General features: G+C 36.0%; 1 protein-coding gene across 1 annotated transcript in view; it reads right to left on the bottom strand.

Annotated features, from left to right (window-relative positions):
- Positions 1-274: 274 nt before the first annotated feature.
- PSME4 (proteasome activator subunit 4) overlaps positions 275-19,431 on the bottom strand; it is a 70,564-nt gene continuing 51,407 nt past the window's right edge. The window contains exons 32-47 of the mRNA XM_050893273.1: positions 19,130-19,211; positions 18,439-18,592; positions 17,826-17,895; positions 16,957-17,082; positions 16,453-16,605; positions 15,573-15,677; positions 14,620-14,711; positions 14,101-14,232; positions 13,210-13,418; positions 12,818-12,903; positions 11,755-11,883; positions 10,567-10,722; positions 5,785-5,947; positions 3,766-3,899; positions 2,639-2,777; positions 275-1,957 (exon numbers count right to left, since the gene is read on the bottom strand). Coding sequence (XP_050749230.1) covers positions 2,643-2,777; positions 3,766-3,899; positions 5,785-5,947; positions 10,567-10,722; positions 11,755-11,883; positions 12,818-12,903; positions 13,210-13,418; positions 14,101-14,232; positions 14,620-14,711; positions 15,573-15,677; positions 16,453-16,605; positions 16,957-17,082; positions 17,826-17,895; positions 18,439-18,592; positions 19,130-19,211 — 1,926 coding nt within the window. The 3' untranslated portion in view covers positions 275-1,957; positions 2,639-2,642. The remainder of the gene's footprint in view (positions 1,958-2,638; positions 2,778-3,765; positions 3,900-5,784; positions 5,948-10,566; positions 10,723-11,754; positions 11,884-12,817; positions 12,904-13,209; positions 13,419-14,100; positions 14,233-14,619; positions 14,712-15,572; positions 15,678-16,452; positions 16,606-16,956; positions 17,083-17,825; positions 17,896-18,438; positions 18,593-19,129; positions 19,212-19,431) is intronic.

Raw genomic sequence — 19,431 nt, forward strand, 5'->3', positions numbered from 1 at the left:
GATGATCCTCTGCAGCAAATACTTTCCATTACTTTTAAACTTTTTTTACTTCTATCAGCAAAACGCCCTCCACTTCAAACTAGTTTCTCCGATTTTAAGTGTACTTCTGAGAAGTTAGTAAGTTCTTTAGCAAGCCTCGCCAGGTACAAGGTATTTTTAGGTAAATATAAAAGCTAGTTTCTCAACCATTAGAACTAGATCTTTAATTAATCCTTGAATGTTGCCTTAACTCACTGCCAAATCCCACAATAAACACATGCCTCATACAAAAAGCTCAAAAGCACAGTAAACAACCTTAAGTTATAGTCTCAAAATAAGAAATTTCCGTTGTAGAAATACAAAAAAATGCAGATGTTACAAACAGTCCATTTATTGGGTCTTAAACTACGTACACAATTGAAATAATAATTTTGGCACTACGCTATACAGTGGTTACATCCGTGTGCTGACACTCATTAAATACTGCACCAGGAACACTGCTGTGCTTTGAAGTTTGGAATGAGTCACACACTCAGCAGGTAGATCACTTGAAATGTATCAGTGCTCCTGTAGGGTTGCATGAAAGTTGAAACACACACCAGTTTATGAATTATTTCAATGCACCTCACATTCTATGAACTTATCACACCAGAATATGTGATGTCAGCATTTAGAGATGGCCACAAGTGTTGCATTAAAATCTGAATGAGACATAGTAATAATGAGATACAAGAAAACCAAAACAAAACCTCTGCCTTTCAGACATGAAGAGATATTCTGTTAAAGAAAATAATTTAAAAAACTAATAATGGCATTTGATTTGATACAAAAGCCAGAACTACTACCGTATTAACATCTAAGTATGAATCTTTACAAATTAATCTCACAATGGTGTTATGTAAAAGGTTGCAAACTGTACAATGTTTTGTCAATGCAATGCCTCTACAATTTATACAGTCTTTTACAACTATGTAACACATATTAAACATGTTAAATAGCCAATAGATATCAGTCTCTGAACAAAGCTGCAGGCAAAAAAATACAGAGCTTCCACAATCTTCGAACAAGATATGCTTGCTCAAACAGTGACAATCTTTACGAGAATATGCTGTTAAAAAGTCAGCCATTCAGTGCCTTTTCACACTGTGCATACACTTCATTCTGTGAATTCAACCATCACTTGATAGTCCATAATTTCATATCTGTGGACTCTAAGTATGTGGAAACACCCACAGTCTTTCACCCTTAAAAATATGCAGATAATCATAGATTTTTATTCCACACGTGGTCAAGCTATCTATGAAGACCTGGCCAGGCAGCAAGAGCTTTCACTCCCCACGTTTTGTCCTGCCATCATCTATACTGCACAGAGAAGATCAGCTATTTACATTTTGACAAGGAAGATACAAAAAGGCAATCCTGCCCTGAGGTGGACTGAATGATACAGAGCCCGTCACCTGATGGGCACTCAAATCCAAGTAGTGAAAAATAAACTCTGAGAAAGATAGGTTCCTGGTACTGTATGCTGACTAGGTAAGAAGTTGCATCAACAGAATTGGAGAGCTTCACTGAGAACATTGTGGTTTGCAGCACTCTCTGGTTCTGCGTATCTTTGATGTCGGAAACAGCTGGGAAGAAGGGTCAGAAAAAGAGGATGAGAAATGTGCAGTGTAAGTCACTGTGTGCAAGAAAGCAGAAACAAGACTGATGTGTAATGCAGGCCAATGAGAAGGGTCTTGCAATAAACTCACGATCAGGCCCTGCAAGCGCAGTTACAAGGAGACTGTGGGGCTCCCACAGCTGCTCCCCGGGGAGGTGAAATTCTTTTTGAATAGAACCAGGTCTTTATGTTTGTATTTAAAAGTGGTTTTGATTAGGCATCAGGATTTCCAACACAAAGTTCTCTACATGATAAATTTCTTTGAGTTTCCTTTATTTCGCAGAAAGGTTCCTACATCCTCATTTTTCCAGGAGAAACCTGAAAAGAAAGAAGAAAGAATTCAAACAAGAATTCAAAACAAGACTACTGCCTCATGCTATTACCACAGAACAAAGTGAAAATATAAATTAAAACTTCTCTTGGAATACTGTCACAAAACATCACAATACAACAGAGATCAGAAACTTGTAGCGTAACAAAGAGAAACTCCAGGAATGGATGCACTCTTTGGGGACACGCCTGTGTGAAGAGACCTGGTAGCAAAGCCATAATGTGGAAGAGGAAACAGTTTGGTGGCAGTCATTCCCCATCGTGAGATGTAGATGATATACTGGGCTGGGTGGTAGGCTAAAGTCCTCAGAGGCATCACAGAAGTACAAAGCAGCAAGTACCTTGCCTTTAGTGACACTGCCAGGCATTTAAAAGGCAGCCAACTGGCAGAAAATGGAGAAAAGGAACATCAGCATTCAAGAAAACAAGCGTAAGTGTCTTAGCAAAACACTAGTGTAATACAGAGACACTCAAAAAGATGGACAATATTTAACCAAAATAAATCTGATCTTGAACAGACCACTGGAGGTGCAAGGGACTTACATTTGGCTGTAGCATTTTCCCTGTGGTTAGGGATTCCTCCCTACTCTCCATACGAGACTGGACAGCTAGAGTAGATTTCCTAAGACTGATGTTTCTGTCACTTTATGCCAAAACAGATAATCTTACCTATCTATGCATAATAGCATGGTGAAACCAAGAGGTCAGTAAGCACTAGTAGCTGGTCATCCGTGAACTGCTGTTTATGCTCCTGCCAGTTGTCATGATGGGTCCTCCGGAAATTTGACAGCGTTTTTTTCACAGTCATCTGCATAGCAGACAATCAGTATTGATCATATCAGTTATGGATTTAAGCTCCATGACAAAACAAACATTGAATACAACAAAAATAACTGCTGAGTAGAGCAAAGAGTTTCAGCAGTGTGGCAAAGGTTAGAAGGGCTCTGGGGAATTCAGCCCAGTTTCCCAGTATTTTAGTTTTTAGAGTTCTGGTTAGTCTTTTGACCAGTGTCACGACTCCAACATTCTTATAAAAACAATTCTTTGACCTACAATTTTGAGTTTGAAAAAATTAATAGATTCTTATAAAGTATAAGTGAAATGCTTTTCCCCTCTTCCTTGGGTATGTCAAACCAATGGTTTGGGTCTCAAAACATGAGAAAGTTGAATCACGTAAGGTGCACAGAAGAAAAATCAGAGGAAAACTATCTTCTGTTATTAAAATAATTAAGATTATTATTAAATTAACAAAAGAAAAGTCCCATCAGTTCAGTTTCTTGATTCAGTAAAGCACACCATAGCAAACTTTGTTAAATCTAAGGAATTCTTCAGCCGTAAGCTTACTACTCTGGTTAAAACAGCAAAGGTCAGCAAAACCGAATAGACAGGGCAAAAAAATAGAGTTAAAGGTAACTATTTCATTAAAAACTTGTTTCTAGCGCTGCTCATAAAACCTTGTTTTAAAAATTTCAGAGTGATTTTTTGGTTCAGGTTGGTATTTTCTAGAATGGCATGCACAAAAGTGACATTTTTAATTAAAAAAGACTATTTCCTCATTATAGATATAGTTCTTGCAGCTTTCAGTTTATGCTTTAAATTTGAAAGCAAGAACAGAACTACCACGGAAAATACTTAAAAGCAGTCCATGACTTAAAACATGTTTGCAACCATTTAATAAAAAGCAGCAGAAACTAAGTTTAACAGGTTTCTGGTTTTTTCTAGGAAAGGGGAACTAAGAAGTCAAGCGTATTTTAGATGTGTTATATTGAATAGAAAAACGATATAAGTATTTTTACCTCAATAGGCTGAGGATCATTAAGATGGGCACTGAGATCCATCAAGAGCTGTGGCATCCAGGTGGGTACATCATACGGACTTGACAAAATGCACGCGCTAAGTCCTAGTACACCAGCATGGCGTTTAACCAAGTCTGCAATGGCAGGATATTAATTTACATTTGGCAAGGTGCAACTATCTTGTCTAAGACATTCCTCAATGACACAGCCAAACTTAAAACTGGTTATCAGTGAAAATAAGGCTATTTTTAATTGATGGGAATGACTGAAGAGAGCCTATATATTAAACAGAGGTGATCCAATTAGAATAACGTTGTCCTGGTTTCAGCTGGGATAGAGTTAATTTTCTTCTTAGTAGCTGGTACAGTGCTGCGTTTTGGATTTAGTGAGAGAATACTGTTGATAACACACTGATGTCTGAGTTGTTGCTAAGTAGCACTTATCCTAAGTTAAGGATTTTTCAGTTTCCCATGCTCTGCCAGCAAGCAGGTGCACAAGAAGCTGGGAGGGAGCACGGCCAGGGCAGCTGACCCGAACTGGCCCAAGGGATATTCCATACCATGGAACGTCATGCCCAGTACATAAACTGGGGGGAGTTGGCGGGGAGGGGTGGATCGCTGCTGGGGCATCGGTCGGTGAGCCACTGCACTGTGCATCACTTGTCTTTTCTTGGGTTTTATTTCTCTCTTTTTTTTTGTTATACTCCTTTTCATTACAATTATTATTATTATTATTGTTAGTATTATATTTTATTTTACTTTAGTTATTAAACTGCTCTTATCTCAACCCACGAGTTCTACTTTTTATCCCGATCCTCCTCCCAATCCCACTGGGAAGGGGGAGCGGCTGCATGGTGCTTAGTTGCTGGCTGGGGTTAAACCACGACAAACATACTGATACTAATATTCAGTGAGTTTTGACCCCGAATTAAAAAAAACAAAACAAAACAAAAAACCCTGCCACAGTAGAGGTATCTCTAGCTTCTACAGAAAACCAGATAGTTCTACAGACCATATAGTCAAATAAATTCACACAAGTGTATGGATCTCCAAATTGCTTCTGCTTTCTTACACAGAATCATAGATTCATTCTCTGATTCTATCTTTCATTTGTAAGGGAAGAATGTGTAAAAAAATTAATCTGCAACTGCTGTATACTTTATAAACATTTAAAATGAGCTTCCTTCTCTCAAAGAATCTTTCTCTCTACTCAGTAAATAGCTCATGAACTACATCTCCAGTGTTCCCTATTTCTGCATTCAGAATGTTTTCTCAAATACCGCAACTACTTGACAATATGGAAACCCAGTCCTTCTGGGTCAAATGAATGTGACTCAGATGCATTAAATGGTTGGTCAGAAGCCAAAGCTCCTAAGTAAGGTTAACTAAGGGGTTTTTTTTTCCTGGGTTTTTTTGTGTGTGTTGGGTTGGGTTTTTTTTTTTAAATAAAAAGCCACACTGCTAACAAATAGAAGGTAAGCTGGGTACGGAGTGAAATTATGTTGTGGCAGCTAAGGACGTTTATTTACTGAGGAAATAGCTATCCCTCATCATCTGCATTCTTAACTATGTGACCTGTGCACATGGGAAATGGAGAAATCTCTTTAGTGTTAATTCTGGAAAAGTAGTAAGTTAGTTTAACATAGGAATACATCATAAAAAAACATTATTTGCCTTTTTTTGTTGTAGTGTATTCTTATTCATCATTTACGCTATAAATCAAATTCTTGAAGCGCTTAAGGATCTGCACTACATACACAGAAATGGACAATAAGGTACATAAGGACAAGTCATTTGCCATTATGGTTTATGAATGCTTAGGAAGGAAAAACATTTGCATGGGCAACAGGCCTTACGTTTCTCTGGGTATATGTTAATTTTCTAAATACTGCTTCACCACAGGACAAATCCTATTCCATCTGGAGTGCTTGCAGAATAAGCATTTAAGTGTAGCACAAAATATTTCTTCCTAACCTGCTATCAACATGCATGGTTTTAGTCTCTGAAGCAATTTTCTTACCACCAGAAGGAATTGTATCCACCACTGAACCGAGGTCTCGCTTCCGTTTTTTCGGTAACCTCATCTTGCACAGCTGTTCAAAATGGGTCTGCATGGGCCCATCCATAGTGAGAAAATTGCACTGCAGCAGACCACTTAGCGTGGTAGCAGCCATTTCTCTCACCTGTGAGCAGAGATAGTACATACCACAATTACTAAGCACACATGCACAGCAAGAAACAGGTATTTATGCTATTACTATCCTTTTAAGTACATCCAGCTAGGCCAAATTACCAAACTCTGCCCAAGAAAGTCTTTAAAATATTATCCTGTTATCTCATAGATCATGAACTACTACTAGTTTACTATATGGCTCTTCACAAATTAATAAACATCGTTCTATTGTAATATAGAACTACCTTCACATAATTTGTCATGAAGTGACCTACTACTCAAGCAAATAATGTAATTTAACTCCATTGTCAAGACATACCTATATCATAGACTAGATTAGCTTTAGAAAGTTTAAAAACAGTCTTTGAATGAGAACAAGATGCACCACCCCAAATAATCAACCTGCTTTACAAAATTCATAATAGTCTCTGTATTAACATTAGTTTTACCAAGGAAAAAAGTATACTTTATTCAAAGCATTTCGTTTTCCCCTTCAAATGTACACGGAGACATTAGAATTGACAAAAGCAGAAGAGCTTTTCCAAGAGAAGGTATGAGGTATGTTCATGAGACAAAGCTGATTCTGTTCTACCCGTAGCACAAGTATTCTTTGGGAGATACAACAGATGCTGGATTAATAAGGAATGACAACTAACTTCAGTAGTTTATGGCCAACAATTCAGTTCTATAACGCTCCAGCATTATTTACTTGGTTGTCCTGAGTACCGGTTCTTTTCACTACATGGATAAAAACAGAATTCCAGGTTGGAAAAATATTCTTCTCTTCAGTAACACAGAAACCCCGAAGAACAAGATTAAACTAAGTTTTCATCTAGTTGCCAAACCATTCAAAACACAGATCTCCTTTTCCATTCCTTTTAAAACAGCCACAACACATTGTTTGTGGATTACAAGTAGAAACAACTCAGTCACTTGCTTTTAAAAGTAAGTATAACCCATCAGTATTACTAATTTATCTCATCTACTCAAATCTCCTAAAACCATAGTTACAGAACTGTAAGACCATATTTAAATTGGAGTCCCTCCGAAACTCACTTCCACTTTCAATAACTGCAGGCTGACAAAAACCTCCCGACATTTACAAGCTTGAAAACCAAATCAACTTGTTGAAACGCTGACAGCAGTCGCCAGATTTTTTTGTAAGTACATACTGTTACACCTAACTGTAAACAGAACATTTGTCTATCTGGAGTACAAACACCTACCAACGCTCTGAATCCAATGCAGCAGATTATAATAAATTATATCCTTGAACATAATGTTCTGAACCTCCAAAGCAATAAGTATAGCTGCAAGTGCTGCAATAATTAAACATAGTAAGTTAACAATAAGCTCTTGAGACTTCACTTCATTCCATTTAAATTTCTACAACATATTATTCAAATGTGATCTACTTTGTTAACAGCATAAAGAAGTACGAAGTGAAAGTCTGCCAGTATTGTTTATCAGCAATTTGTGAGTCTCTTAAGAACTAAGCTATTAAATGAAACATGATGTGCTAATGCAAGACCCAGAATAGAAAGAAGAGCTTGGCTGTAAAGTGAGCAAGCTCCCAAGTGAACTGTACTCATTTACATCACTATTCGCTGTATTAAAACCACTTTCATTTCTAAATTAATAATCTAACTAAAAGGAACACTTTGCTGCAAGGAGCACTTAGAAGCAAAGCCTTTAAAATCATACATTAGCAAGCTAATCATTCATCACATCTGACACTAAATAATTTACAGATCATCATACTCACATGACGACTTATAAAAACTACAGAGTAGCAGCAGAGGAATACTCTTCCAATCAAGTATGGGGTTTGGGTTTTTTTTTTTTTTGGTCAGAACTGACTGACCAAGGTCTACAAAACTGTAAAAATATCAGAACAAAAACACTCAACAGCACAAGCAAAACCTAACCGCGGTCCTTGCAAGGGGCTACTTATACAAAGAGAAAATATTCCCATTACTGTAATATTGCAGTGTAATATGAAAAATGTTTATCAAGACATGAGTGCTATGTATTCAGTACACTGATTTATAAAAATATAAACATATGAAGCACCTACCCAGATAGCTTCCTAGATCAAATTATGGCTGAGAAAACTGTGAGAAAGATGCTTTCAGATTAACTAGGCTATCACTTTAACCATAACTCCAAGTTGAATACAGTCATTTTCACTTTTCCTCTACTTCTGACTGAGTAAATAGAATTATTTAGTGCAAAACATGCTTTCCCAAACTCAATCATTCCTGCAGCTCTCTCCAACTGCCTATACGACATGAAAATTAGACATGATATTCAATGGTGGTTATACTGCTCTACACAGAGACGTTATTTTTCAGGACTGTATACTTTTTCCCTTTATCAGCTGCAGGGTCACATTAGCTCTTATATTCATAGTACTCCATCAGCTCCATGACTCCTTTGACTTTCAGAAGGAGAACTTCTCACAATACCATTTAAGTATCGCCTTCTTCAATTCGAGAGACCTGTGCTTAAGGTTGGATGCATGAAATTTGCGTTCGATAGAAGCCAGACTGTCCTACGACCCACGTTCACTTTGTATTGCAGTCACATTGCTATTTGACATTCAGCATGGTCACCTGACATTGGCATTTGCTGAGGTTTGTCGCAATGATTTTATGAAAAAATGTGAAATCACCAGGAAGTGTGAGAATGGTAATTCCAGCAATATTAGAAGTGAAAACTGTATATTAAAACAAAGAACAAGATGGGCTGGATCTTAGGTCTGGCACTGTTGTATCAAAATAAGCAAAAAAAAAAAAAAAAAAAAAAAAATCTTTAAATCCAAGAACCAAAATCTCAGTTCTAGAGGGTAAAGACACCAAATACTAGTTAAAGCTAGGGATTCTCACCTTAAAAATTCAGCATTAAAAAAATACATAGGAATTACTCTGCAAGATACTGCATCTTGCCAATTATTATCAAGAAAGAACAAGACTACTCTTCAAAGAAAAGTGAAAGCTTCCATGGTAACAACATGATCGTAAGTGGTTATGAACATAGATAAGCTTTTTTGATTTGCATCTCTGTAGTGCAGAGGAATAATTTTGCACATTTAAAATAACTAGATAAATTGTATTAAAGTGAATAAAAGGTCTTTTTCAAAATTATGTGAGATTATGAGGTAAGTGTTCTGACTGGTGTGGGAAACAACTTATCTAGGATTGCAAGCTGTTGCTTTCCAGCTCACTATCACGAATAGTGACATGAAAGACATGAGAGCGCTCATCTGAAGACTGAAATTGGCACGGTTGGGCGAGTAGTTTAAGTGCTGTTCTTTAGAGATTGTGATGTCAAACCTTTTAAGCCAGAAATTTTAATTTGTATATTCAAATTATTTCCAATTCACTGTTCACCAAGCTTCACATCTCAGGTATAACTACTGTTTTAAATGTAGCTTCAGGAAGACCTAAGCCAGGATCTTTGTTTTGGCAGAAGGGTATCACACTTCAGAATCTTCTCTTTCTTCTAGAAAGAAAAAAGCACCCAAGCACCCAAAAGTAGGATTTCATTGGTATTTGCCAACAGCACAAAAAACAGTGAAAATGATGGCGCAGGGGAAATGGAACAGACTGGAGGTTAACACTAAAGACTCTTCACTGTGCTCGAACATGATCAAACATACTTAAATTCACATCATTTAATACAAGCCTTCAGTTCTGTGAATTAGTAATACAGAATAAAATAGTTTTGTGATTTTTCTCCAGCTTTTGGAAGCCTGACAAACAAGGCTCAATGATTCACATCAGGCACTTTTTTTCCGCCCCCCCCGAGAACAAGCTTATGATCCTGACAGCACTTCTAAGAGCATACTGTGCATTCATACACGGATCTTCAACAGCACACATGTACCACAGCCAAGATTTTGGATTTTCTCTCCTTCCATTTGTATATACTGAAGTATCACTAGCTCAAGATACGCACAAAAACTTGTCAGACTGACAAGCAAGCTTACAAACTATTATCTTTTTGAATCATGTAACAGCATCAATAACAGCATCTGCTAGACAAATTCTGTCCTATTACGCATGCATCTTTCACAAAACTAAGGAAAATCTACTTATAACTAAAGAAATACTTCCTTAGTGAGCTGGATGTATTAAAAAAAAGTATTTTTGTCATTAATAAGCTGATATGATTAAGTGGGAAACAGACTTATAGAGTAATAAGTAGTGGGTTTATACAGTTTTCACACAGGAAGGCATCTTACCTTGTTGGAAGTTGAATTTTCTACCAACATCCATGCTAATATATATAGTAAAATGATAATATCCTTATTTCAGCTGTACTTAAAGCAAGAATGAAACAAAGCAATGTTCCATTCTGTTGAAAAAGTAGGAACAACGGAACTTTCAAAAATCACTAATGAAGTATTTTCTAAACAGCTGTTTTCTTGGAATGGAATATTAAAAGAAAAAATGGAATATGAAAGAAATAAATCCCATAAAGCTAGTTATATTTTCAAAATAGGAAGAATGCGAAGCTAGAAATACTTGCTATATTAATTTACAACTGGTAGCTTTTTCATAAAACTTGACAAGGGCAAGAAACCAGTCATGTGAAACAAAGCATTTCAGAAAAGGTATTACTTGCCTCAAGCTGTTCATCTTCCAGGAGTTTTATAACCAGCCATCTAATGTCATTGACTGCTTCTTCATTGTTGAGAAAGATAAAGAGATTGTAGAACACCATGGTCTGGAGGTAGGTTAATATGGTATACCTAGCATGCCAAGAATTGCTTCTTGCTGTCTAGAAATATAATTAAGTAAGTATGAGAAAGCAAGAATGTGAAAGAAAGCAGCTACCTGATGTAAAGCTAACAATATTTAAGAAAAAGCTTTTGGGGACAGTTGCAAATAACTTCCCTTATTCAGATATTTTTGTTTCATACACTCCTTAATTTCCAAAGCACGCAATTATTATTTAGACAATAATTTATTACAGGCTTAACTTCCAAAGCATACTTAACAGATACCTAATACCGTAAAAGACAAAGTAGGCAACTTTCTCCCTTTGATTCATTCCCAACATCAGTCATACGGCAGACATAAATAAACCAGAAATTCCGTTCTGCTCGAGTATATATATTCTATACAATGGATTTGGAAAGCCAAGTTTTTTCAAGTTCCTTTACTTTGATCTTCACATGCTTATGGAAGTCCAAGTTGTTGAAAGCATCAGGCATGGGTGCAACCTGATTGCAGTTGCAAGACTGCAGTTACTGTTTTGGCTGTGTGTACATTTTGCAACAGGTAGTTTTACTACTGTAGATCAGTCTTGAATGACTAGAGAGAAAAAATGCATTTCTTGCATGACAAACTGTATACAGAATGAACCATTCAAGAGTGCATTTTCATTTGTGTTCTTTTTCAGAAAGCAGTAGCAGTCACTGTAAAACTATAAAAAGGCAGAGATTCAAGGGCAGTTCTTCCTATGACGACTCATTTTGAAACTGGATTTTGAATTGTAATGCTCATGGGGAGACATGTTTGGCTTAAACTGATCCACTACTGAACCAAATTTTAATTTATTAAAATACTGTTAAATTTCTTATCAAAATACAAGTTGTTTAAATGTTTGGAAGTAGGAAACAAAACAAAATACATTTACTGTTTCTAAGAAAGTTTTAAAACACTTCTAATAAACTCTTTCCTTTCACCTCTAAGAAAATCAGTATTTGATTCTCTTCCAATCACAACTATTGTATAAAGTTTAAAGGAAAAAAGCAGCACAGAGCGCATCAGATAACAAGAAGCTTTAAGCTATTTAGACCCTACTCACTTGTTTTAGCACCTGAAGTACCAAAGGCACTTGCTGAGGATACAGCAAACCCTGAGACATTAACGACAAACACATCTTAGCATCTCTTTTGAGCTCATCATAGCTATTGTCATTTTCTACCGGTGCAATCTATAGAACAAGATAAGAGAGGGAAAAAATAAAGGGCTAGTGTTAGTAAATAAGCATTGCTAACAGCAAAATCCTGAAAGAAAGTTTAATCTCATGAAAGGACAGTTGTCTAGGAAAAATACAATCAATATAATGCTGAAGGATTAAGTTAACTAGGAAAAACAATCAATATAACGTTAAAATATTCTCAGCAATAAACTGTGGAAAAAAATGAACAGAATCAAGAGATCCTTGTTCCTTGCACCATGTATTACTTATCTAAATAGTATGGCTAGTCTGAAGCTCTTAAGGAGGATTAAATGGATGCCATTAAGACTTTGGTTCCCCATTGCAATTCTTCTGGTATCAAATCCAAACTGAGAGAAAGCTTTATCAGTATTTCAAGTTTACTTTCACATAAGTAAACCTTTATTTTGTGGTCACATACGTTATTGTTGGATAACTGACTGATGTTTATATAAGTAAGACATATGCTTTGGAGCATGCAAATATGTATTATTTCAGATATTTAGCACTGAATGACCCAGCTTCATAAAAGAATACAAAAGATTAGAGGTGCCAGGAAAACCAAGAGAAGTACCACCATTTTAAAAGAATTGTATAATCATGGAACAAAAGAAAACAACTAAAGATAAGTATCAGAATAGAAACAACATACACTCATTCATGAATTAAACACTTTTCCCCCCCAAGTTACACGTGTACAGGGCATTCACCTACAAATCATTATTATCAGGAAACCATTTAACAGGCTAGATTACCAGCTGTAAACATACATAAGCATAAAAAAAAATCGGGGCCTCTTCAGTATGCATTTTTTTAATTACCATTATAGGTTTTCTTTTTATTTGTAATGTCCCTTATAACTTTGGTTTATATATAGAATCCCTTTTTAATCAAACATGACTAATAAAGGAGCAATTAAAGCACATACCTTGAAAAATAAGGGTAAAAGCTGGAGTTGCTCTGTGACAGCTGTAGAGAAGGACCGTCCTGCACTTGCCATCAACCACTTCAGAACTGTTTTTATAAAGAGAAATGATCACTGATTAAGGTAAAAAATAGTAATAATCCCAAAACAAGTTATAGACCAAATTTATTGCAAGACTCGCCTGTGAGATTTTCACACATTAGCCTGGACGTATAGCGGTAGTTAAGTTTGACCCTATAAAGGTGACTTTATAAACCTCAACCCTGAAACAACAGATACGTTGTTGCAGCACAGATCTGAGAGGAGAAATTGTGTACTGCAACTGTATGATTTGCAGACCTCAATCATCACGTCCTAAAATACCCCCCATTTCTTAACCTCATGAAGTAACTCACTAGTTTTCAAGAGTTTAATGCCCTGAGTTCGCTCATCTTGTTCACCAACTCCATTCTCTTCCATAACGTGATTCTGAATTTCTTCATCTGCTTCCATGAGGGGTTTAAGATTTTCAAGTATCCGGGTAGTAAATTCATGGACACGAGGAGATTTAGTTGCAGCAGTATTTGGCAAGGAAACATCTATCATGAATATGTAGGTCAAAACACTAAAAAGGCAAACAAAGAAAGCAAGAACATACAGTTAGCATGACTACTGTCTACAGAACATAGCTAAAAGTGATCTGAGATCAATTTGTTGAACTTTGAAGTTTAATACTTACAGAAAATTTCCTCTTATCTTCACTTCAAAGTTATTTAAAAACAAAATGTTTTTCAAATACCTTCTTTGTAGATATTTGAATCAAGCAGGGTTAGAAAATCACTAAGCTACAACCCCCCTTTGCCTCCGAACAGATCTGCAACTAGTTTTTAAGTCACTAAAATGCTCTCTAAAGGAATCCCTGTCTAGTTATGACTTATTAGGGTTTAGACACAGTAAATTTGGGTAGTGGTGTTGGTTTTGGTTTGGGGTTTTTCTGTGGTTTTTTGGGGGTGGGGGGGGTGGGTTTTGTTTGTTGGTTTGGTGGTTTGTTTTTTTTTTTAAAGCTTTAGAGATATCATACATAAACATAAGAGGCCACATACAATAGGAGACAAAGATAGAGAAGTCATCTGAAGTTTCTGAAGCAAGTCTGTTAACAATAATTTGTCTGAATTTCTGTTACCAGTATTAATGCACAGAGATAAGAAGTCACCACTTCAGTGTAATTATTTAGATACTCAATTACCCAAACAAAACAAAGAGGAAAAAAAACAAACAAACCAAGAACTGCAGAAGAGAATACTGACCTTCCTATTCTCTCTCGGACGTTTTTGTAAACCTGCGTGAGTTTAGGTTCCAAGTACTTCAGCAGTCTGTGCAACAGCTCTGGTACTCTCCATTCCTGCTGTGCAAGGCCACCTTGCAGTACATAAAGTCGGCTAGGAATCAGAACAGCTTATCTTTAGCCATACAAAATTGTTCCTCCCTTCCCCAGTCCCCTCCAAGCCTTGTTTTGGAATCTTTTGTGTGTGTCAATGCAATGTTTTGCGTGAGTTGCGTGCAAAGCTGGGTAAAAATTACAGAATGAAACAACACTACTGCTGCTATGCCAGTTCCAAACTTTCACATTCTGTTAACTAGATTTAATTACATTAAAGAAATAATAATGAAGAAACTGCCATTGTGCGGGGAAAGCTAATTGGAAAGCGGTGCTTTTGTTCCCTGCTTCTACAAGCCAGCTGGCACAACATGCTCTCAATACATTTTATCCATGCTTTATTTCCTTCTTTATTCAGCCACAATAAAACAGTTAAAATTAATTTTACCATGCATCTACAAATGATCCTCCTTCACCACTCAATGGAGATTCCAACAGCAATTCAAATAACCAGTGCAGTTTCCTAGGATCTCTGCTCTCCTGAAAATAAACGGGTATCAGAGATATAAGCAAACTGGGGATTTTTTTAAATGTAAATGATGTATAAACAAGTAAAGTTTTGACAGAGATTTTCTTTGCATCTCTTGGGTTTATTCTATTAAGCAAGTGCAAAGTTAAATATCTTTTCACAATGAACCTCAATAGGAGGAAAACCCAATGAAACTACACGCAGTTTTAACTATTTGGTAAATACAATGATAAGAATAGAAGGAATTTTAGCTTCGTTTTTGACTTATGTGAATAATCACGTCTGAATTTTGCTAACTGATTGCCAGGGTTCTGGCTGACAAACTATGCTGAATTTTGCTGAGTGATTTCAAAGAATTACTGATCCAAGATATTTGTGGCCTATCCTTTACCCTGCTTCTCAGACACCACAACTCCCAGTCCACCACAGCGTATAGAAATCTTACTGTATGTTGGAAGATAACTTGAGACTTAGTTTTCACAGCATAATGTTAAGCTGCACACTTTTAAAGCAAGAATAAAGGTATCATTTGAGTTCAAAAACTCCCACAAAAATTGAACACATAGCAAGCATACACATTAACATCACCCACTAACCTTATGCAGCTCTTCTAAAATACTTAAAAAGAAAACTAAGGCTTTATTTCCTTTCAGAAATGTTATATTTGTCTGCAAAGGGCAGAAGAGAACAAAATTTCCAAAAAAGCTATGAGATTTTAAATGGATGTTATTTTTATACTGTATTTACAGTTCTCAGTTTTAGCTGATAAAATACACTCAAATACCTCTGTTCATAAAGCTCTTATTTACACATAATCTGTAAAACTTGACCATCTGGATATAGCTTTACAAGACTAAAAATGGGGTACTTACACAGGAGGTTGCTATGCATGTGCCCCAATCATTATACGTTTCCACTGTAATGTTGGATAAAGCTGTTCGAAGCAATGGACAGAGAAGCTTCCAAAGTTTTTCCACCTGCTCAGCAAAAAGGCAAAAGACAAGATTTGTCTATTTAAGGACAAAATGGCCATCTAACCTCTGTGAACCCAAATCCTTCCATCTTTTTAAATCATGGAAAACCAATATTGATTCTGGAAGCAGTTACAGTACGATATTTACAACAGAAAATAAATACTACTAGAGGTAAGATTTCAGGAATCATTTTGTTTACCAGGTGTTTAGAAATACTGTGGACTACGTATGTACCATCTTCATGGTGATTTAAGTACAATTGTATCAGAGACTGCATACACTTTGCTTTTGGTAGGATAGCAGTCTTGTACACCACAAGGACTTCCCCCCCACCCCTCTGATTTTAAAACTTCTTTTTTGTTTTTTATTAAGGAACTGATTCTCCCAGAATTATTTTTCAGCATAGAAATTCACTTAAAGATAATCTAGACAGCTAGGTCTAGACTAAATAAAGATGTCATAGTCCGAGGCGGACATAAGCACTTATTCTGATTGGAAATTACAAAACATGTCAGCTTTGCTATCTCCTTACCAGCAAACTGTTCTTAGTTTTAATCTTGAAGCATTTTACTAACACCTAGTATTATATAGGCACCAAACCAAGCTATGAATTGTGCTCAAAGTTTGGCAATGAAGCAGTAAGTGTTGCAACACTTTCCAGTCCTTTCTTGGACATAGGTGACACGTTAAAAGCCCTCAACTTCACATGTTTAATTTGTTTAATAATTCAAACTTATCCTTAACTTCCATGAATCACTCAAAAATACTACTTCAGCACCTTCTCAAATGTCCAGTGTTTAGAACCTCTTATTAAGCCAGCTATAATTTCAGCTACACATCTCTGGGTGCTTTCATGGGAGTCTGCCACAAGTTGTTCTAAATGGGGCTGAAGAACTGGCAAGAAGGCATCATCAAAGTTTCTGAAAAGGCCCTGTAAAAAAAGATGTGAAAGCATCTTCAGTAATTATCCGTTTAAACCATTGTCTTTGTAAGAAGAACATAAGATCGTGAAGCGCTTGAGATTTGAATATGCAGAAAGTGAAATTACTTTGCTTTTTAACAGAATTATATACAAGTATCCTACATACTTTTATAGTACTCTAAATATGTCTCCCTACGTAGTTAATCAGAAGAGAGGATTAATAGGATTAATCATAGCAGCATACCCTTTAAAAATCAGCATTTTGCAACAGTGAGGTATAAGCCAAGTAGTGTGTGGCTTTTCCACAGTTTGATCATTATCTACAGAATGGAAGCAATTTAGTTATTGAACTCTAGTTACCTTGAAGAGGCAAAATCTGCGAGGATTAAATTTGTCTTTTCCTTTTCTGTCTTCTAAAGACAAAAATTTTATTAATTGCTCAACAAACTTGGGATCAGAAAAGTGATCATATATAATTTGTTCTGCCTGTAACAGGAAAAAAAAAAAAAAAAAGGATTAGCTTTGAAGTGCTTGATTGTCACAGTGATATCCCAATCTTTCCAAGTCCCATTTTTCATCTTAACTCTATTTTTGGCAAAAATCATGCCTCACTTATCTATTTCTCCCCTCATTTTATAGGGAATATTGGCTAACGTTTTGCAAGACTCCTGATTTTTATTTTCATTAATGACTTTGGATCGTCTTTCCTTTCACTAGCACAATCCCTACAAAGTAGTCACTCCCACTGTCATTAATTACCTTGTTCTAAAGTCTGATAAAGATTTGAAAGGGAACAAGAAAGTGCTCATTAATACAATTATTCCACGATTGCTGACAGAGAAGCTGCAATACATTAAAATAATAATTTCTTCTTGTATGCTAACACAGTAAGTATGAAAATGAAGTGGAAAAATACAATTTAAAATGTCTTGTGGGGATCTAGGTTTCAGAATAGTTATCACTTATTGCTTGCAAAAACATGATTATATCCACATAGCCATGAAACTGCGTAGCGGAGTTCAATCTCCATCTTGCTTTGCAATCAAACAAAACAAATTTGTTTCCATGCATTTTGTGTAGGCACTGTCTAAATGGCAAGCAATACTTAGGTTAAAAGAGAGAAGGGAATTTGATCTCCACATTATCTCCACAGTAATCTGTGGACAATATTAAAAAAAGAAAGGAGGAGACGTAGTATTAAAAAAACCCCACAAAACTGAAACCCTTACCTCTGTCAGCTCATCTCTCCTTCGCCCAAGCTTTGGTTGATGCTCAACTGGAGCATAAACTGTCATAGTTCTGAATATTAAAAAAAAAAAATACAGTAACACACTTCAAAGTAAAATAAAGCTTATGATTATTTTGTATATTCTCTATATTAAATAGGATTTATCATCAACTCCAAAAGAGCAAAACTTAAAAAAAAATTTACAACAAAAAAATTTAAGTCTGTTATTATAAAAGTTTTGCTACAGTAAGCAATCCAGAATTATTAGTGATAGAACACTCTGCATATTTCGCAACTATATAATTTTCAAACATGCATACTTCATTTTAAAACCAGCAGTTAAATAGCCATATGAAGTATGTACCTATAGTACCCACAAAACCCAAAAGAGAAACAGGTAGAAAATAAATAATAAAAAAACCACAACAAACACACCCCCCCCCCCCCCAAACCACCCAGAAGTGGTAAAACAAGCAAGGAGCACAAAGGATGAAATAAATTGTATTTTTTTGTTTCAATTAAAAAAATTAAACCTAACAAACGTTATTTAATTTCCCACAGGGATTTTCTCTGCTGACTCTCACAATTCTATCTTAATGCTTAATGATACTCACTGAGGCCAGGTATAATATCCCCAGTGTGTTTTCTCCACAAAACAACACGACTCCCAAGCTTCCTTAGTCTTTGGTAAACTCTGACTGTCATAGTGCAGCCACTGGTTATCCAGTCTGTCACCAGCCTGAATGCTGGAAGGCTTAGGGTTTCCACCTGGTTAAAGAGGAATTTATCAAACTTGTCCATTAGCAGTCCCAGCAAATGTTACGACTTACTTTTAATAAAAGATTCTAAAGAGCTTTTATGTTTCCCCCACCCCAATCAAATCTGTACAGAGATTTGCCCTAGGAGATTAAAAGTAACACTAACAGTAACAGAAGAGATTCCTTTAGTAATTTATATAATGTGCCATTTGAAATGATTAAAAAAGAATAGAAAGGAGATATACAAATTATTCTCACAAATTATAAGGCTTTCTGAAAGGAGAATGACCATATCTCTGAAGTTTTAACTCACTTCAAATAAGCGAATAGCTTAATACACACTTGCACATATAACACTGCTCAAGGAAAAAAAAACAAACTGAAAAATGACCAATTGCATTACCTATGTTGTTTGCTTAGGGCATTAACAACCAGAAAGAAACGAAAAGCTTGTGATTCTATGTTTAATTTAACCAGAAAAATATGCTTTTAAAAAAATTTTAGGATAAGTGTTAGTAAGACATTTCTTATATTAAATAAAACCTACTTATTTCATAAGGGCAGATGGGCACTTTCTTGTGTGTTCTCTTAAGCTGCTTAAGAATACCAGCCACAGCTGAGATGGCCACCTAAAAGAAAGAAATGGGCATTAATGTATCCATCCCATACACTTACCTCCAGAAGGATGTGTCTCATCATCTCATCACACACACATTCTAAGCCAGCTACTCAGGCGCCCTAAAAAGCCAGTGACCATTACAGTGAACTTTGTCACCCCAGTGGCTGATACTTCCCATAAAGAAGTAATCTCACTCATTTCAGGGGATACAGGACATGACTTAAGTGTGA

Source organism: Gymnogyps californianus, chromosome 3 (genome assembly GCF_018139145.2).
Source record: "Gymnogyps californianus isolate 813 chromosome 3, ASM1813914v2, whole genome shotgun sequence".
NCBI classification, from domain to species: domain Eukaryota; kingdom Metazoa; phylum Chordata; class Aves; order Accipitriformes; family Cathartidae; genus Gymnogyps; species Gymnogyps californianus.